This window comes from Pogoniulus pusillus, chromosome 15 (assembly GCF_015220805.1).
Source record: "Pogoniulus pusillus isolate bPogPus1 chromosome 15, bPogPus1.pri, whole genome shotgun sequence".
In the NCBI taxonomy this organism is placed as follows: domain Eukaryota; kingdom Metazoa; phylum Chordata; class Aves; order Piciformes; family Lybiidae; genus Pogoniulus; species Pogoniulus pusillus.
The window spans coordinates 20,534,077-20,554,966 of NC_087278.1; the positions used below are offsets into that span (position 1 = coordinate 20,534,077).

The following is a 20,890-nucleotide window of genomic DNA, read 5'->3' on the forward strand; positions in this document are numbered from 1 at the left end:
TGTGCCAGGGGAGGTCTGGGATGGATGTGAGGAGGAAGTTGTTGTCAGAGAGAGTGATTGGCATTGGAATGGGCTGCCCAGGGAGGTGGTGGAGTCGCCGTCCCTGGAGACGTTCAAGACAAGACTGGATGAGGCTCTTAGTGCCATGGTCTGGTTGATTGCATAGGGCTGGGTGCTAGGTTGGATTGGATGATCTTGGAGGTCTCTTCCAGCCTGGTTGATTCTATGATTCTAAGAAAGAAGAGTGAGCTGGACAAGTGTCATTCTAAGATGTCACCCTGACACTTGGGAGCTACAAGAAGCATGACAGCTACACCATCCAGCAGAGCCAGCCTTGCACCATAAACCCAACTTCTCACACAGTGGGAGTGCCTGAGCTGTTGCAGGTCACCCTCTGGGAGTCACCTGCTTATCTCCATGAAGAAGTGGAGATGCCAGTCCTCAGCTGGCTGAAGTCAGCCGTGGGAGCCTGCAAGCAGCCAGCCAAGCCCTTTGCACCATCAGGACAGCTTAGCCACCGTAGCACAGTCATGTAGCAGACAACATCACACCACAGCAGGGTGGGAGTTACACAGCACCTGGGGATCACGTTTAGACTCCAAGCCCAAAAAGGAGGCCCTGGCATTGCTGTGTTGGGCCCTGTGAGGCCTGAGGCATTTGCTAGCCTTATTACATTTTCTGCCTGCTTAATATATCTCTCAATGAAAGCAAGCAGTGCTGAGAAGATGTTACCTGCTTCAGCCTGTGCTGCAGGACGTTAGGTTTAATTGATTCCCAAGATATTCACCGTGCTGTGCTGTCAAATCTGTTTTACAGATGTGTGTGCTGTGCCAGCCCTTTTATGAAACAAGTAATATATTCTGGGATGGGTAATGAGCTTGGCTAATTATCATTAATTCCTCCTGGGTAAAAGCAGCGTGAGAAGATGGCTTGGTGCCACTGCTCTGCAAGGTGCTACGTGAACTCAGACAAAATCAGAAGCCTGTTCCTATATTTGTCTGTGCTGGGCGAGACTGTCTGAGAAGGCTGCAGCTCAGCTGGCAGGGGATGATTTGCCAAGCTCAAGTTCCAAGTTTCCTGCCTCTCTGGCAAGAGAGACTTTTGCTTTCCCATTGTTTTCAGCAGGTGCCCAGAAACCATTGCCTCCAAATCTCCCCTAGACCTCAACTGGAAAGCCAATTGGAAGTGTGTCTTGTGCTAACATAAATTCCCAGGGACTCAAATGTAGTTGATAGAACCAAGAACAATTTCTAGGATGCCCTTCCCTCTTCCCCCTTCTTTCCCAAAAGAAAAGGAATTAGATGGAGAGAGGAAAGGTAAAACAGAGCCAAGTAAATAATCTCACTGCGATTTGGAAGTTAAAAGAGGGAAAGTTTAACAAGAAATAAAAGGTATATGAGGCAGGGAAGTTACAAAGGTGTAGGGAAGGGAAAACAAGGTACAAAGCAGGTAAATATACAACCAGATTTGATGGCAATGGGTTTTGACCACCTCGTGGTGATGATGGCCACGTGGTAAGACAAAGCACAGCAGGAAGCAGGAATGGTGATGCTGGCAGGCAGGCAGGGAGCAGAGAGTGAGAGCATCAACTCTCCTTGCTTTTATGGATCTTTAGACAGGAAGGGGGAGTGGACTGACCACCATCACCTGGTAGTGTTCAGACCCACCCCTGGGGAGGGGGTCAAGGCCACCTAGGGTCAGGTTCAAGATCACTCCCCCCGCCCAGGAGGGTATAACCCTTTACAAAGTGATTCTTTGGCTCTTGGATGTCAGAAATCTCCAAAGCCTGAGAAGATGCCATCAGGCATTAGCAAGTCTGTCTCAGGCATTCCTCTCATTGAGTTCTGACCAGCCCATTCACCATATGTTCTGAGTGGCCTCAGGGAGTGCTGGAATGAGCTCAAATGAAAAGGCACTTCAGGCACTGCAAATTTGGCAATCCGTTCTTAGTGGGGTTTGTGGTGGTGGTGGTGGTTTTCTTTTCCTCTGAGCAGAGAGAGAATAGAGGAGAAGCTGAAATGTCTTAAGACAGAGGGAACACAGATCCTTGCAGGCTCAGAGCCTGAACTCCTAGAGGTCTCTTCCAACCTGGTTAATTCTGTGATTCTTAGCAGAGAGGTTGGAGCTCAATGATCTCTGGAGATCCTTCCCACCCCCAAAAGTTCTGTGACACTGTGCTTTTGTGAAACATGAGAGATGTTTTCCACAGCAGGTGAAATCTCTTTGTGACAATGATTGAGCCAGTTGCCATGGGCCACAAAAGTCAGATACAGGAAGATCTAAGCTGATTTAGTAGCCTTTCTTTCTGATCCGCTTGCAGGCGATTTGCATTCATGGTGCAACTTCCAATCAAACAGAATGCAAAGACACTAGAAACCTTCCCTGCCTGATTGCATGACCAGCAGGGAAAAACTGCTTCATTTATCATGCAAGAGCAGCTTTAAAAACTGAGAGAGATGGTGAGATATGATACTTTAGGTCAGCAAGTAAAGAGCAGCGATTCCAGTTGGAACTGTAGGGGTGATGCTGGGATGATACACAACTAAATTAACCTAGTTGGAGTTTGGCCAGGACGTTGGGATTCACACCTTAGACTTTGCATGGGACTTTCAGTTATTAAAAGTGGCTAGAAAAGAATCCTCACCCATGAAATATGATGTGAAATAGCTCCATTCCCTTTCTTCCCATCCCACAGCCAGGGAGGTTGCTCACTGGCCAGGGGCAGGCAAGCAGATCTCTATGATTTACTGAGTAATGTTTTTCCTCACAGAGGTCTTCCACTCTCTAATGTCTATCCTTGCTCTCCTTACCTTACTTCTGCTGGGGTGTTTTTGTCAGTGTCATTACAAGAGCTCCTGAGCTTGTACCTATCAACAACAACTCTGCTCCATCAACACCAATCAATGTGCCACGCAGGACGGAGGGGAAAAATCCAAATCTTAAAGTGTTCAGCCTCTATTTCACTCCAGCATCAGTTCTGATCTTTAGCAGTGTGTTTTGTCTCTCATATGGGGGCTTCATCTGTGCCTGCTACTGGCCAACAAAGTTCAGGCCTCCTTGCAGCACTTGAAGCTCAGGAACAGGCTCAAGAGAGGAGTAAGCCTGGAAGGAAGACAGGGTGGTAAGTGGGACCATCATGCTGCTGCTGTTCAGCCTCTATTTCACTCCAGCATCAGTTCTGATCTTTAGCAGTGTGTTTTGTCTCTCATATGGGGGCTTCATCTGTGCCTGCTACTGGCCAACAAAGTTCAGGCCTCCTTGCAGCACTTGAAGCTCAGGAACAGGCTCAAGAGAGGAGTAAGCCTGGAAAGAAGACAGGGTGGTAAGTGGGACCATCATGCTGCTGCTGTTCAGCCTCTATTTCACTCCAGCATCAGTTCTGATCTTTAGCAGTGTGTTTTGTCTCTCATATGGGGGCTTCATCTGTGCCTGCTACTGGCCAATATAGTTCAGGCCTCCCTGCAACACTTGAAGCTCAGGAACAGGCTCAAAAGAACTGGAGGTGAGGAGGAAGTTGTTGAGCAGGAGAGTGGTGAGAGGCTGGAATGGGTTGCCCAGGGAGGTGGTTGAGGCTCTGTCCCAGGAGGTGTTTAAGGCCAGGCTGGAGGGGGCTCTGGGCAGCTTGCTCTAGGGTAGGGTGTCCCTGGGCATGGCAGGGGTGTTGGAAATAGATGATCCTTGTGGTCCCTTCCAACCCTGACTGGTTCTATGATTCTAAGAGAGGAGTAAGCCTGGGAGGAATACAGGGTAGTGAGTGGACCCATCGGGCTGTCGTGCTGCTGCAATTCAGGCTGCTAAGCAGACTCTGGCCCTTTTCCCCATCACTTGTAAGTCACTGAAATTTAGCAGCTGAAACTGAAATTTCCCAGGTTTGCCCTCTTGCCCAAAGGTGAGAGCTTTCAGAGATGTTCTTGCCACTGTGTAAAAGTGGTTCATCCCTAGTCTCTCATTTCTCCTTCCCCCTGACCCCAACAAAAGAACATGTAGAAACTATTGCCGCTCTGAGTATTTGCTGTTGCTTTCTGAACAGCACAAGAGCCAAACCAGCAGGGGGTTATAAAGTTTATATTTAGCATAAAAGCATCTAGCTGAAAAATGCCTTTGAGTGCTTGAGTGGAAGCTGAGCTTGATTTGACCGAGTTTTGACCTTCGGAAAGTTCCCTGCATAAGCAAAGATCCATTCTGCATGGATGTGTTCGCTGGCCTGAGCCTGCCTGGAGAAGGAGTACAGGCACCTGTGGTTAGCTTACATCCTTATCCTACTACAGCTTCTTCAGGGGCTTCAATTATGCAACAGGAGTGGGAGCACTCAGCTCAGTGGTGCTTCTCACACGCCTGTGACTGGAAGTGTGCGCTTAGTGCTTGCAATCTGAGGGCTCTCTGGTGTCTTCAGGAATAGCCTCAATGCTTCAGGAGGTTAAAGTGGCTTCTGGGCATTTTGTGCTGGTCCAATGCTTGTCTGCCTCACTGGCCAAGTGTAAGTCAGGTCCTAGGGTCCCTAGGGTCAGCTTCAGCCCAGACATCAGTGGGTAGGACCACGGTGATGAGGCAGGAATAACTTCAATGCTTCAGGAGGTTAAAATGGCTTCTGAGCATTCTGTGCTGGTCCAATGCTTGTCTGCCTCACTGGCCAAGTGAAAGTCAGGTCCTAGGGTCCCTAGGGTCAACTTCAGCCCAGACATCAGTGGGTAGGACCACAGTGATGAGGCAGGAATAACCTCAATGCTTCAGGAGGTTAAAATGGCTTCTGGGCATTTTGTGCTGGTCCAATGCTTGTCTGCCTCACTGGCCAAGTGAAAGTCAGGTCCTAGGGTCCCTAGGGTCAGCTTCAGCCCAGACATCAGTGGGAGGACCATGGCGATGAGGCAGGAATAGCCTAAGTGCTTAAGGAGGTTAAAGTGGCTTCTGAGCATTCTGTGTTGGTCCAATGCTTGTCTGCCTCACTGGCTAAGTGAAAGTCAGGTCCTAGGGTCCCTAGGGTCAGCTTTAGCCCAGACATCATTGTGTAGGTCCATGGTGATGAGGCAGGCTCACGGTCAAGCTGGGGTGTCAGTCATTCTGCAGGTCAGAGTCCAAAGGGGGAGTGTGTGGCAGAGATGGGGAACTGCAGTCTTGCTGCAGCAGAGGCTGACTGCTCTGGGCTGGGCTGAAAAGGGGGAACGGTGAAGGGGGTATTTGTGGGGGTCCCAGGTGAGCTTAGCCAAGCTGTTAAGGTGCTCTAATGGCCCCATCGAGGCTTGCAGAGAGCCTGGGGAATCTTCACAGCACACCTAGAGATATTTAAGAGTTGGCCTGGGGAATGCCTAGGTGAACCTTACCTGTCTTTGCAAACGGCCCTGCTTCCAGCAGGGAGCTGCAGTAGAGACCTTCAGCCTTCCCTCCTAGCCTCGGTTATCTTGTGGTTCTACAAGCCTGATGGGTTTTCTTCTCTGTTAGCAGTTGTATGGGTCTGATTTAAGCTTCCCAGAGACTCAAATACCTAACAGAACAGTACATTAATAGGATGCTTCCCCCTCTTCCCCTTTTGGAAAGAAAGGAATTAGATGTAGAGAAGAAAATGGAGTAAAACACCCAAAGAACAGTCCTGCTTCAGCCTGGATGTTAAAGCTTTAACAATAAATAAAAGGTAATTAAGGTAAGAGGAGGCACAAAGAGGTATAGAGAAGGGAAAGAAGATACAAAAATATGTGTACAACCAGATTGCTGGCAATGGATGGAAGCAGATTCTGGAAGTGGTGGTCCCACCGTGTGGTGGGGTGGCCATGTGGCAGAACAGCAGTAGCAGGAACAAGGGCAGTGCTATCAGGCAAGCAGGGAGGGCAAAGAGAGAAAGAAATAAGAAGTTCCTGTGTTTTTATAGCAGGTCTAGACAGGAGGTGGGAGTGCTAACCACTGCACCTGGGGTCAAGCTCAGACCACCCCCAGGGAGGTGTCAGGAGGACCTGGGGTCAGGTTCAGACCACTCCCAGGAGGGTTAACCCCTTACAGCACTGCACACAGGTATCCTGTCACTATGGATGTCACTTAGACTCTGAACTGTGTGTGGCAGAACAGCAAGCAGGTACCACACAGCAGAGGTGATGCACACCTCCAGCCCTACAGGTGCTGCAGACTGTTGTGCACACACTTCATGTTCCACCAGGAGCAATCAGTGGAGGTCCTCAGTCAAACGCTGTTCAGCACATGGTGTGGCTGTTTAGAGGACCATAAGGCCAGGGAAGACTTGCATTTATGGTCCAGTCATGCTCCAAGGGAGGTCAGCTAGCTCTCCAGGCCACTGCCTCAGAGAGTCTGGATGGCACACTGCGTGCCCTGGCCTTGATTCAGCAGAGCGCTTTGGAATGTGTGTCTTGCTGAACCCGAGCTCATGCCTCTAGCTGAAGTTGCTTCGTGGTTCCCACTGAAATACCTCAATGAAAGCATGATTAAACCTCTGTTCAGCTGGTCATCCCTTGAGCTGAGGAGAAAAATTACTGCCCTGCTGCTGCCAATGAAAAAGTGACAGTGAGAGATGCAAGGGAGGAGTCCTGCGATGGGGCTGGATATAGAAGTGCAGAAGCCAAAAGTGGGTCCATGCTTTCCATGTACATCTTTAGGCTTAGACAAAAATATTCACTATGTAATATCAGGAGTAGAACATGGATTGAATGAATGTTTCCAAATATCTGAGGGCTGGGGGTCAGGAGGAGGGGGGACAGGCTCTGCTCACTGCTCCCTGGGATAGGACAAGGAGCAATGGATGGAAGCTGCAGCACAGGGGGTTCCAGCGAAACACAAGAGGCAATTTATTGACTGTAAGGGTCCCAGAGCACTGGCACAGGCTGCCCAGAGAGGCTGTGGGTTCTCCTTCTCTGGAGCCTTTCCAGGCCTGCCTGTATGCATTCCTGTGTGTCCTGAGCTAGGTTGTATGGTCCTGCTCTGGTAGGGGAGTTGGACTGGATGACCTCTTTGGTTCCCTTCCAAGCTCTGACACCCTGTGAGCCTGTGAAAGATTTTCTAAGGTATATGACCTAAAAGGATAGTTTATGCCTCATGCTAATGGTGGTATTTTCTGCTTGATGAATATGCAGATGTGTCATTTCAATGGGCTTTGGTAAAGTGGATTATGTAGTATTTGTGTCAGAGCCTGGTTTCTTCTGCAGGTGTATTTTTTAAGTCTCTCTGGTGACTACCAGCATGTGTCTAAAAGAAGAAATTTCTGCCTTTAGATCCTTCATATTTTTGAGTTCTGGAGTCGTGGTACTGCCTTTGGCTCATCAAAATCTGGAGCCCTTTTAGAAACTGTGGGAATGTTTCTAAATTTGATTGTTGACTCTGCTGAAGAGAAGAGAAATGGAGAGAATAAACTTCCTTTTAAAGTGCCAGTGCAAAAGCACTTCAGGGCTTAGGAGGCAAAGCCTATTTACAGTCTGAGCACTTGTGCTCTTAAGTTCATGCAGCACTTCTCAAAAACAAAAATTAAACACTTCTGTGTAATTTGGGCACTGCAGAAAAGCCTCTTTAATTTCCCTGATTTCTCCCTGACATCAACACCAACCATAAAGTGATTTGGTACCTAGATGAAAGCAGAGCTAGTCATATGAGGAGCAAAGAAATGTGATTCAGAGGTGACTCCAATGATTTAATGGTGTTTAATTTGGGAGGCAGTACCCATCTTTGGTTTCAGTGGAATTAAATGCTTTGGTTCCATAGTAAATACATCCCATTTAGTGTTGCTCTCAGCTAAATACTCTTCCCCTTGAAACCAGTGGAGCTGCTTTCAGCTAAATACTCATCCCCTTGAAAGCAGTGGAGCTGCATCTAATGTACACAGTGCAGCAGAACCCAGAATCCATGTGGGCTGTCCTGCACACTCTTGGAAAATGTAAGGTGTTCCTCTGTGAGCATTGGAAGGAGACAGTGAACCACCCTCATGGTGCCCCAGAGTACCAACATTTTGTTTGAAATTGGGTGGGTTTGGAAAATACTTGTTAGGAGAGGTTCAGACAGGTGCTGATCCCATCCTGTCTGGAGCAACTGGGCAGCCCTCTGAAGAGGGCACCGTTGCCAGGCCCTTGGTTGCACACAGTTATTGCAGTGGCTGACAGGGCGACAGAGCTTTCCTTTATGCTCAGGGTCTCGGTGGCACAGCAGTCTGTGGGGCAGAAGGGAGCGGATTCTTTCACAGAGCCTCTGCAGCCTGCTGTGGCTGGATTGCAGACAGGCTTTGAGGAGTCGGAAGCTCAGGGCTGGCTGGCTCTGGTGCATCTTTGTGCCCTCAGCTCCCCGAGAGCTCCTCTGGAAACTCTGCAACACCCAGCTGCCCCTGTCCCTTTTTCCCACTAAGGTGCTTGGAATCCAGGCTTTGTGCCAGCTGGGACTCTGGGATGCACAGGAGAACGCCGAGCAATAGGCAGCGAGGGCACAACGGCGGCTGCCAGGTGCTAGTTGCTCCACAGTGCACAAGCGATGTCTGTTGGCTGCGACACCCTCCTCAGCCCCTCAGCCTCCGCAGAAGCAGCCGGGCAGCCGCAAGGGTCACAGGAGCGGTTCGTGCCCTGTGTGCAGCACAGTTGCGTGCTCTTACAGAAGGAGGGATGAGAGCTTCGGCTGCGCCAGCCTAAAGCCCTGCTCCATCAGCGAGAGCCCCCCGGCAGCCTGAGCGCCCCGGGCGGGGGATGAGCAGAGCGTGCGGCGCTAGCGTTAACCCGAACTCGGTCCGGTAAAAGCCAATGACAAAGCGAACCGTTGCGTTTTGTTCACAGTGACGATCCCAGCGGGTCGACAAGCAAGAGAGACGGGTGTGAAACAGAGGATCCAGAGGCGGCCGGCAGCCAGAGTGGCCAGGAGGGCAGGTCCGGCACCCTGACGCTCAAAGGGCAGCCCGCGGAGCTGGGAGAAGAGCAGGCGGCCGGGGGGCCCCCTCTGGTGCAGAAGGCGAGCCTCCACCACACGGGCTCCCCCGTCCGAGTGCAGCGCAGCAAGGGGACGGCCTCGTGTTCCCATGCGGCTGCCTCCGACTATGAGCTCTCCCTTGACCTAAAGAATAAACAGGTACAGAGGCTTCCTCCTCAGGCTGCGGGAGAAGGGGACGGGACGGGCGGGGCTGCGGCCGAAGTGTGTCGGGCATCCATTTAAACAAGCCCTGTGCGGAGAGGCTGAGGGAGCTGGGGGGGTGCAGCCTGCAGAAGAGGAGGCTCAGGGCAGAGCTCATTGCTGCCTGCAGCTACCTGCAGGGAGGCTGTAGCCAGGTGGGGTTGGGCTCTGCTGCCAGGCAGCCAGCAACAGAACAAGGGGACACAGCCTGAAGCTGTGCCAGGGCAGGTTGTGGGTGGATGTTCTGAGGAAGTTGTTGTCAGAGAGAGTGATTGGCATTGGAATGGGCTGCCCAGGGAGGTGGTGGAGTCACCATCTGTTGAGGTGTTCAAGCAAAGCCTGGATGAGGCACTTAGTGCCATGGTCTGGTTGATTGGACAAGGATGGGTGCTAGGTTGGACTGGATGAGCTTGGAGGTCTATTCCAACCTGGTGATTCTATGATTCTGTGATTCACAGCAAGAGTGATTGGCATTGGAATGGGCTGCCCAGGGAGGTGGTGGAATTGCCATCCCTGGAGGTGTTCAAACAAAGCCTGGATGAGGCACTCAGTGCCATAGTCTAGTTGACTGGACAGGGCTGGGTGCTAGGTTGGACTGGATGGGCTTGGAGGTCTCTTCCAACCTGGTTGATTCTGTGATTCTGTTCTATTCAGTGAGTGTCCTCCATGGTGTCTACCATGACGTTTGTGTATTCCTCCCATTACTGCTTTCCATCCAGTGCTGGGTGCTGAAGAGACAGACAGATTTACCAGACTGAGAGAAAATAATGCAGTGCTTGAAGTTGTGAGTCTTGCTCCTGTGCTTGAGGCTACAGCCCAGCTCCAGAGCAGAAGTGTGCCCATCTAGCAGAAGTGTGCCCATCTCCAGCTTCATCTCCTGCTGGGCTCGCAGAATGGGCTAGCAGGGCAGGGGCTAATAGCTGCTGCCCCCTGCACTCAAAGGCAGTGGAGTGGAAATGTGCCCCCTGCCCTGTGTCTCTGCAGGCTGCAGCCCAGGAGAGCTGCTGTGCAAGACCAAACCTATGGAATCCTTTGTGATTTTTCCCTGGGATGGCAGCTCAACCAGAGGCTGTTTGATAGGCAGACCCTGCGGCATGGGGGATGAGGAGGACAAGCAAACACTAGTGACACTGTCCAGATGACATTCAGTGGGAGAACTGAGTGGGAGCTGTGCTACTGCAGATAAAGGGTCTCAACTAATGAGATTCGTACAGAGGAAGCTGCTGCTTCTGGGACATCTCTCCGCCGCTTCCCTCAGGGCATTGCTGCTCTCCCTAACCATACATGTCAGATCAATAGCCCAATAAATTCCTGAGCAGAAAAGAGACCTTGGCTCCTTAGCTCTGCCTTTCTCAAAATCCTGCATTCTCAGTCTGTACAGAATTCTTGCTTCACACCAGGGAAAGAAGCGAGAGCAACTAATTAACTGGCTTCACGTATTCTCAGGGTGGGCCAGATCTTGCCTGCTCTATATGGGCTTAGCTTCCTCAACGTCCTCATGCTGCTCTGATTTGTCCTGGGGAGTGCCTGTCCTGTGTTATTTTAGGTGTAGGGTCATGCTGTCCTATCATTGTTCTTGCAGCACAGGCCAGACCTGCCCCGGGTGCATGTGAGACACAGAGACACGTTAGCTGCTCATTCATTAGCTTCTGGTGCCCCACAGCACTTAGCCTATCTCCGAGGTGAAAGCACTGTTCTCACAGCAGAGTGGTCTCACAGTGTGTGTGCTCCTCCAGCCTGATGCGTGTCATAGAATCATAGAATCAGCCAGGGTTGGAAGGGCCCACAAGGATCATCTAGTTCCAGCCCCTCTGCCATGGGCAGGGACACCCTACCCTAGATCAGGCTGTCTAGAACCTCATCCAGCCTGGCCTTAAACACCTCCAGGCATGGAGTAAGCCCATTCCAGGCTCTCACCACTCTCATGCTGAAGAACTTCCTCCTCACATCCAGTCTGAACCTACCCATCTCCATCTTTGCTCCATTCCCCCTAGTCCTGTCACTCCCTGAGAGCCTCAAAAGTCCTCAGTGGATCACCTCCATACCTGCAAGGGCAGAATTTCAGGGAGTTAACTCTTGCACTCTAGCAGGTGTTTTTGTAGGTATTCCTAACAATTTACTTGTCAGGTGAGTTCTCTTGACTAGGAATGAGGGTGATAAGGTTCTTAGAGCACTGTCCCAGTAGCACAAATTGAAAGACAGTAGTGGAAAAGTAAGCAAAACAGATGGGAAGAAGCATCTTTAGCCTCACAGTGCCAGCTGAAGTCACATCTACCTTTTGGGAGAGGGGACTGAGTGCTGTTAAGGAGGAAAGATGCATACAACTGTCTTCAGCAGGGCTTGATCTGCCAGTCATTGTCCTTCAGCTTCCTCCTAGTTGAGGAGCATGCTTCCATCTGTACCTACTCTTCTGCTGTGCAGCAGGGTGGGACTAATGACAAGGTTTTGTAATGACAGGAGGAGAGGTAATGGGTTTAAACTGGCAGAGGGGAGATTTAGACTGGATGTTAGGGGAAGTTCTTTACAGTGAGGGTGGTGAGACACTGGGATGGGTTTCCCAGGGAGGTGTTTCAGGCCAGATTAGATGAGGCCTTGAGCAACCTGCTCTAGTGGGAGATGTCCCTGCCTATGGCGGGGAGTTGGAGCTGGGTGATCCTTGAGGTCCTTTCCAACCTAAACCATTCTATGCTTCTATAAATGTTCCATTAATGGCCTTTTGTAGCAAAGCCCTTCCCATGTCAAAGGCTGGTGGGAGGGAGAGGTGTTACGAGTGGGTGAGAGAGACCTTGTACCCTCTTCTTGTCACTGGTTACAATGCATGCAGTGACTGGAGCGTCTCTCACTGAGCATGATTCCCTTCTCGCTGCCATGGTGGCACACCACCATGCTCAGTGACAACCTGGGTGGAAAACCAGTGCTGAGAATAAGATCAGGCTTAGAGATTTCTGCCCTGTGGGGCAACAAAGCCATGGGATGTGCACCTCAAATGTTTGACAGTGTCCAAGCCTGGCACTTTGGCTTGCTGACCTCGTTAAAGCTCCCTTCATGGGCAGTCCCCCACGGCAATGGATATTTCCCAGCCATTTCTAATTCAGCCACAAGGCCTGAATTGCTCACACTGAGTGTTCCTATTGAGGCCCAGAAATGTATTAAGCTAATTATTCTTTTAAATCCACCCCACCCCCCTCCTCCTGCTTTTGCCTTCCTTTGGCGCTGGCTGTTGGATCATTCCCCAGAGAAGAGTAGCTTTAAGTAGGCAATTACTTGTGATTCATAGGGTTTATTAGGAGTGAGAGAAGGCCAATCATGTCTGGCCTTTCTCTGCTCTCAGATGGGGAGAAAAGGCTCCTCCAGCAAGCCAGACATACATCTCCATTACCTGTGACTGCTGTGGTGCTAATGGACACCCTTTCCTCCTCTTGAGAGGAGAAAACAGGCCACAGCTGTGTGGAATTCTTCACTCCTATAGAGCGTCAGTTGTCTCGACCCGATAGCAAATGTGAATGCCTCAGATAGCAGTGAACAGTAAGTGGCTGGGTTACATCAAGGAGAGAGAGGCAGGCAGGAGCTCAGAATCACAGAATCGTTTCAGTTGGAAAAGACCATTAAGATCATCGAGTCCAATGTACCAAGCAAGGGCAGGGAGGGCACTTCTTTATGGGCATGCTGCTTCTGGTGTTGCCAGCCTCCTCAAACATCCTTTTGACCAGTCCTTAATCCTTGTTATCCCAGTAGGACTCCTCTTGCTTTGAACAGGGCTGGATGGCAGTGGGTTGCATGCAGAATGTGTCCTTGCACACTTGGTATGAGCTGGAGAGCAGAATGGGTTGGAAGTCCTTGCGCTTTACGTCTTGTTCTGCCTGTGATGGTTTGGTCCTTCTGCTTTCGTCTTGTTCTGTCTGTGATGGTTTGGGTGTTCTCCCCCCCCACTTGAGAAAATCACCCAGATTAGACTTAGCCAAGCTGGAAGTTAAGGAATGAAGCTTTGTACTTACAGCTTAGCACAGTACACAAGCAGGTATTTACAATATATATACAGAAATATGCAAGTTAAAAAGTAACACAGAAACACAACAGCCTGCCCAGAAACCTGAGTCCCCAGGAGGGGCTCCCAGCCACCCTTCCACCTTCTCCCCACCCCTCTACCTTACCCCAGACTTTGCCTTACGTTTCAAGGTGAGTTGGGAGGGTCAGCCAGGAGGGTTAGGAAGCAGATGGATTAGTTACACAGACAGCAGGTTAGGTTAGAGAGAAGTGCAGCCCCAAAGACAGAGAGCAAACAACTGCCTCATCTATATTTATGTTCTAGTTCTTATCCATCTCAGCAAGCCTCTGAGTGCAGCAGCCATCACCATTGTTTCCTTTTCACAGCCTAGCATCTAATTCTTCTCACCAAAACATTCTACCTATCTTTCAACAAGCACACTGCCCCTTAATGCCTCAGCCCTGTGGGATGATGGAGATAATGGACTGCAAAAAGCTGCTGATGTTTTGTCAAGCTCCTGACAGCTTTCCCTGTGCCTTCTGACTTAGAAGGATCTCTCCTCTTAGTAAATATTTCAAAGTCAGGCTCTTGGGGAACTGCCCTTGCATGAAACCAACTGGCCATGCACTTCAGAGAAGCAACAGCTCCTTGTCTCAGCCTCTAATAAGATCAGAGCATATGAATTTGGTGTTTTCAGAATGGCTGTCACCTCCTTGGAAACCTCAAATTACAGGCTCTTGCTTCTGCCTTGTTTTGCATTTCTACTATTATTATTCTTCCCTCAGATAGCTGTGCCTATCCCCCCTCCCATTTGTTCCTCTTCCCCTCCCAACACACTTAGCTCTACGTTTGCATTAACCACACCATTACATTAAATGCTTGCAGTCAGTTGTCAGTAATAACTGTCTGAGTTGGGCCTGTGCAGGTTATTGCTGAGTTCCTCTTTACCTGCCTGAGTTTTCCTCCTGAAGGGAAAGACCCAAGGGCTAGAGCTCAGATGCTTTCCAGGGAAGACAAGTTTGAAGGCATGCAGCAAGTAGTATTTAAGAGGGTGGTGGTATTTGAGAGGGTGATTTTAGGAATAAGGAATGAAGAACTCCAGCAAAACTCTTCTGCTTGCAACCAGAATCTGTTTTTGCCCCCATATTCCTCTTTCCCAGCAGCTCAAACTCTGTGATAAGCAGAGACTTTGTGCATCCAAAAGATCTGCTGATAACTGAACCTGAATTCCGTGGTCATCATATGGGTGATTTTTAGCACCAGCTCTACAGATGCTCTACAGGGCAGCAGAGCCAATACTAGGCCAATGCTTTTTCAATCAGGAGCAAGCAGAACTCTGAGCCAGCTGCATTCACACCTAGGGTGGCCACCCCCACTGCTAAGCAGGTAGCCAGCAGTTCTCAGTGTTGGGCTTTGGGGCTTGCTTTGGGCAGATGTGAGTTGCAGAGCAAGGCAAACAGAAACCAGAAGCCTAACTTTCGTTTGAGCACAAAGCAAAGGGCCCCTACTTCATTTGCAGAGATGGAAATCTGAAGGGATGTGCCACAGAACCACAGAATTAACCAGGTTGGAAAAGGCCTTTGAGATCATTCAGTTCAAGGCCTACCCTTGCTCCCTTCCAGAAATGATAGAATCATAGAATCAATCAGCTTGGAAGAGACCTCCAAGCTCAGCCAGTCCAACCTAGCACCCAGCCCTATGCAATCAACCAGACCATGGCACTAAGTGCCCCAGCCAGGCTTGGCTTCAACACCTCCAGGCACGGTGACTCCACCACCTCCCTGGGCAGCCCATTCCAATGCCAATCACTCTCTCTGCCAACAACTTCCTCAGAACATCCAGCCTAGACCTGCCCTGGCACAACTTCACACTGTGTTCCCTTCTTCTGTTGCTGGTTGCCTGGCAGAAGAGACCAACCCCACCTGGCTATAGCCTCCCTTCAGGTAGTTGTAGACAGCAATGAGGTCTGCCCTGAGCCTCCTCTGCTGCAGGCTGCACACCCCCAGCTCCCTCAGCCTCTCCTCACAGGGCTGTGCTCCAGGCCCCTCAACAGCTTTGTCACCCTTCTCTCAACACCTTCCAGCTCCTCAACATCTCTCTTGAATTGAGGAGCCCAGAACTGGACACAGCACTCAAGGTGTGGCCTGAGCAGTGCTGAGCACAGGGGCAGAAGAACCTCCCTTGTCCTGCTGGCCACACTGTTCCTGAGCCAGCCCAGGATGCCATTGGCTCTCCTGCCCACCTGGGCACACTGCTGCCTCATCTTCAGCTACTCTGTACCAGCACCCCCAGGTCCTTTTCTTCCTGCCTGCTCTCAGCCACTCTGCCCCCAGCTTGCAGCACTACTTGGGGTTGCTGTGGCCAAAGCGTAGAACCCTACACTTATCCCTGAAGTCAAGGGCACAGCAGGGCAGGAGAAAGCCAACTCAGTGTTGCAGGTTCTCCTGCCGTTCCCTGCAGACGGCTTGGTGTGTGCTGGCAGAGGGCAGCGAGAACTGAGCCAGCAAACCCAGCGCCTCTCTGTGTCTGTGTCTTTCAGATCGAAATGCTAGAGCACAAGTACGGTGGCCACCTGGTGTCTCGGCGGGCAGCCTGCACCATTCAGACTGCCTTCAGGCAGTACCAGCTCAGCAAGAACTTTGAGAAGATCCGCAACTCGCTGCTGGAGAGCCGCATGCCGCGCCGCATCTCCCTCAGGAAGGTCCGCGTCCAGAACTCGGAGAGCTTCTCTGCCGAGAAGGCCCTGGTGGAGGGCTACAACTTCGTGGGCATCCCGTTGGTGAGGTCCCCCTCATTGCCAGCCACCATCAGCGGGGCTCTTACTGAGCTGGAGGACTCCTTCACGGAACAAGTTCAGTCTCTGGCTAAGTCTATCGATGATGCCCTCAGCACCTGGAGCCTGAAGACCATGTGCTCGCTGCAAGACGGAGGCTCATATCAGATCAGGGAGACCTTCAGTGCTAGCTCAGTGCAGCCAAACCAAGACTTAGAAGCTGAGCTGCAGGACAAGGAGAAGGAGGAAGGGCTCCTGCCAGATACTCTGCCCAAGAGCAGCAGCACTCTCATGATGGCTTTTCGAGATGTCACAGTCCAGATCGACAACAAGAACATCTCTGTCTCGTCGTCTACCTCGGTGTCCATGGCAAACTGCCTCAGCAACAATGCCCAGGCTGAGCTCTCTCAAGCTGCCAAAGCTGAAGAAAGCCCAGGAGAAAGGGAAGGAGAAGCCACTGAACCACCTGCTGCCCCAGAAAGCTTGCCTGAGCCTGGAACTCTCCAGAACAGCCACACTTTCACCGAGGTGGATGTCAGCACTAACGGCACGGGGGACAGCAGCGCTGAGCCTGGGCAGATGGCAGTGCAGAAGCTGCAGCTTGACTCTAGCAATGAGACAGGGCAAAACAAAGGCTCTGAGTCTGAGAATGCAGACAATTCAGAGCAGCTGAGCAGCAGCAGCACCTCCACTTCAGCCAAGTCAGCCTCTGAGGTGTCCTCCAAAGAAGCACTGCAGGCCATGATCCTCAGCCTCCCCCGGTACCACTGCGAGAACCCAGCTAGCTGCAAGTCCCCCACCCTTTCCACAGACACCATGAGGAAACGCCTCTACCGCATCGGCCTCAACCTCTTCAATATGTGAGTCTTCCTCTCTCGTGCTTCGCAGCCTGTTCCGTGCCCTGCAGGAACAGGTGATGGCAGGCTCTTGCTCTGCCTAGATCAGTCTCTTTCATAGCCAAGAGCAGGATGAGCCCATTGCCCCATCCATGAGTAGTGTCCATGCTCTCCTGAATTCTGCACCTAGTCCTAGGGACTGCAGCACTGCCCCATGAAGAGAGGCTGAGGGACCTGGGGCTGCTTAGTCTGGAGAAGAGAAGGCTGAGAGGGGATTGAATAAGTGTTTATAAGCACCTGAGGGCTGGGGGTCAGGACAGGGGGGGACAGGCTCTGCTCACTGCTCCCTGGTATAGGACAAGGAGCAATGGATGGAAGCTGCAGCACAGCAGGTTCCACCTCAACACAAGAGAGAACTTCTTTAGTGTAAGGGTCCCAGAGCACTGGCACAGGCTGCCCAGAGAGGCTGTGGAGTCTCCTTCTCTGGAGCCTTTCAAGGCCTGTCTGGATGCGTTCCTGTGTAACCTGACCCAGATTGTGTGGCTCTGCTCTGGCAGAGGGGTTGGACTCAATGGTCTCTTCGGGTCCTTTCCAACCCCTGACATCCTGTGAGCCTGTGATGAGACTGTAGGTGTGAAAGGAAAAGCAGATGAGCCCAGAAATCATCACCATAAGAGACTACCTTGAGGGATCAGGTGTAGTCTCTTTTGGATTGGCAGAAAGCAGCTGAGCTCCTATAAGGAGCTTTAGATTTATTTGCTCATTGTCTTTCTGGGATGCTTTTCTCCTCTAAGCAAGCCATGAGCAATATTGGGGTTTGCTTCATCATCACATTCTTGTCTCATTCACTCTTGGCTTCCATTTGAGTCCCCTGGTGAAGATGCTGGCCATGGTAATGCACCCACACTAGAAGAATGTTTGTCACACGAGGGCCTTTGGTTAGAGCCAGGGCTAAAGGTTATGCAGTGCTGGACAGACGCTTTGCACAGGCAAGGGTGCGAGGTGTAGGAGCTGTGTGTGTGCACTGCGGAGGCTCTGAACTTCAAGAGGCAGGAACCTGCAAGAGAAGCTTTCAAGGCTGGGCTCAGTGCACGTCCAGGCCTGAAGTGGTGTTGGAGCAGATAGATATGGGATACATACAGAGCCAGAGAAGACTTTGCTAGCTCTGAGATCAGGTTGTGAAGAGGTGGGTCCGTGTGTGGGTATCAGAATCAGACTCTGAGCATACACAGATTTGCTTGATGAGCATGAGGAGGCTGGCAGGAGGGAAGGTAGGCACCAGACACAGGTTGGGGTGGGTTATCATAGAGATAGTTCTAAATCCATACAGATGTTGTGGTGTTTGTGTTGGGACAGATGTACCCCTGGAGTGGGCCATGGAGTCTCTGGCACTGACTGGGTGATATCTACAGCCAGAGCCTTTTCTTCCTTGTTTTGGATAGGGACCTGGTTCTCTCAGAAGCCAGAGGAAAGCTTTATTGTCTCCCCCTTGCCTTTCCTCCTATGAAGGAGTGAAAAGAGAAAGTCACACTCATTGGGGTGGTTGTAGTCAGGAGGAGGTTGCTCTCTTCTCTCAGGTGGCCAGCACCAGAACGAGAGGACACAGCCTCAAGCTACGCCAGGGGAAATTTAGGCTGGAGGTGAGGAGAAAGTTCTTCACTGAGAGAGTCATTGGACACTGGAATGGGCTGCCCGGGGAGGTGGTGGAGTCACCGTCCCTGGGGCTGTTCAAGGCAGGATTGGATGTGGCACTTGGTGCCATGGTCTGGCCTTGAGCTCTGTGGTAAAGGGTTGGACTTGATGATCTGTGAGGTCTCTTCCAACCTTGGTGGTACTGTGATACTGTGTTCTGGTATTCTCAGCTGTGCTTGGCAGGAGTCTCTCCGCCCAATGTGGTTCCTGCGCAGCTGACAGGAGCACTGATGTGAAGATAAAGCAGGAGTGAAAATTCTTTTCCCCAGCCTCTCCTCCTCCCCCAGTCTGCCTGGCACACATTCCTGTGACAGATTAGCAGCACCAGGTCTGTTCTGGGGAAGCAGCTCTGCCATCCTCCTTCATTCAGTGACCTGAGTTCACCGCATCTTGCAGGTCCTGTGGGATAGCAGACTTACTGTGAAGCTCCAAAACATAACTTCTTAGCCAGGGCTGCCCTGCTCCTTTGAAACTAGCTGCTGAAACAGTGTCTGGTAACCTGTGGAGTTCAGTCCTCTTGAGAGAACAGTGGAGGGGGGCACTGACTTGTTAGCTCTGGGGAATGAAGCCTTTTGTGTGTTCTGTGAGTGGGACCTGAGGGACACATGGCTTCCCTTGTGACACCACAGTGCATCTCCATCCAAACGGCTGGGAAGAGCATTTGGATGCTTGTTTGGTCCTTAGCTATTTGGTCCTTGGTTGTTTAGTTTCCCTGACAGTTTCTACAACTACCTGAAGGGACGTTGTGGAGAGGCTGGAGCTGGGCTCTGCTCACAGGTAGCTGGAGGCAGAACAAGGGGGAATGGCCTCAAGCTGTGACTGGGTAGGTTTAGATTGGATATTAGGAAAAAGTTTTTCACAGAGAGGGTGGTCAGGGACTGAAGTGAGCTGCCCAGGGAGGTGGTGGAGTCACTCACCCACCCTGGATGTGTTTAAGGGTCTTTTGGACGTGGTGCTTGAGGATGTAGTTTCTACAACTACCTGAAGGGACATTGTGGAGAGACTGGAGCTGGTTTCTTCTCACGGGTAGTTGGAGGCAGAGCAAGAGGGAATGGCTGCAAGCTGAGACTGGATAGGTTTAGACTGGATATTAGGAAAAGGTTTTTCATGGAGAGAGTGGTCAGGGACTGGACTGAGCTGCCCAGGGAGGTGGTGGAGTCACCCACCCACCCTGGATGTGTTTAAGGGTCGTTTGGATGCAGTGCTTGAGGATATGGTTGAAGGTGAGTCTTGCAGAGTAGGGCTGTAGGTTGGACTTGATGATCCTGAGGGGCTTTTCCACTCTGGGTGTTTCTGTGATTCCAACCAGGAGCCTGTTTAGCTTTGCAGGTTTCCTATGCAGGCGCCAGCTCGGCGGGCACAGAGCCGAAGCCCTGCGTGCCTGTGTGCACGTCCTTTTTGCTACCCCTTCCCCCGGATGAAGAGCTGGCAGCCTCCAGTGCCCAGCAGCATCTGCCATGGTCTAGCTGGCCCTGTGCTGCGCCGTCAGAGAGCAGCGCCCGGGCTGGGAGCAGCCCCCCGGGCAAACGCTGCTGCTGCTGCTGCTGCTGCTGCTGCTGCTGCTGCTGCTGCTGCTGCTGCTGCTGCTGCTGCTGCTGCTGCGGCACTGCCCTGGCGCTTTCCCCATGCCCACTCCAGAGCGAGGGGGTGGAATCCCTGGAACGGAGAGCGCTCCGTTATGCAGCACTGCTGGAATCGCTCTGCGTGGGCAGCTGGCAGCGTGGGCAGAGGGAAAGCTAGCGGCAGCCGAGGAATCCCGCAGCGGTGCCAGCCCTGCCCAGCGCCCCGGCGCCAGTAGGGCAGAGTCGCAGGAGGTAGAAGAGTAGCAGGGACCGGGCTCAGGAGGGAGGCAAGTGGAGCTGTCCTGCGCCTCTGGGCAGAAGCTGCAGGCTGCGGTACCTGGCACGCAGCTGCAGCCGCTCGGGGACAGAGATGCTGTGCTGCTGCCAGCATCTTGTGGAGAGCTGCTGTAAGGCAGTGGCAGAGTGGTGTGTGCAGGCGGGTCCGAGTCACGGTGCAGGGGCTGCGCAGCTGGGCTTAGCCCGCAGCCTCCGGCGGCGTGTGCGCCCTACCGACTGAAATCTGTAGGTCCAGGGCAGCGTGTGAGCTGCTTTTATCCTGCCACACTGAGCTCCCAGCTTCTCTGGAGTGAGTCTGAAGTCAGCCCAGTGCTTTTGGAGTCACATCAGTGGAGCTGAGATCATCCTTGTGCTGTGAACGTCGTACTGTCCCTTGCCAAATGCCAACACGTGGAGGTGGAGGTGCATTTTGTCACTGTCGCTTGTCTTGGCTTTACTGCTGATCAGGTATGGCCTTTGTGCTTGTCAGGCAGCTTTGCCTGCGCCCTTCAAAGGTGAACCAGGACGTCTGTGTGATAATAGAGGAGGTGCACTGATGCTTTTCCCTGACAAAGGCCTGGGGTTTTCAATAGCAGCTCTTGCAGCTCTCCTGTTCATCAGTCTAATGGTGTGACTTTTTCTCCCAGCCGCTCCCCAGGGATGCCACACTGAGCAGGCCATTTCCTTTGTG

The 20,890-nt window shown here is 51.7% G+C and overlaps 1 protein-coding gene across 5 annotated transcripts in view; it reads left to right on the forward strand.

Moving 5' to 3' along the window:
- The window catches only part of IQSEC3 (IQ motif and Sec7 domain ArfGEF 3), a 101,760-nt gene that overhangs the window by 49,109 nt on the left and 31,761 nt on the right, over positions 1 to 20,890 (forward strand). For all 5 annotated transcript variants that reach the window (XM_064155647.1, XM_064155651.1, XM_064155650.1 and 2 more), the window contains exons 3-4: positions 8,745 to 9,033; positions 15,600 to 16,693. In XM_064155647.1, the coding sequence (XP_064011717.1) occupies positions 8,745 to 9,033; positions 15,600 to 16,693 (1,383 nt within the window). The remainder of the gene's footprint in view (positions 1 to 8,744; positions 9,034 to 15,599; positions 16,694 to 20,890) is intronic.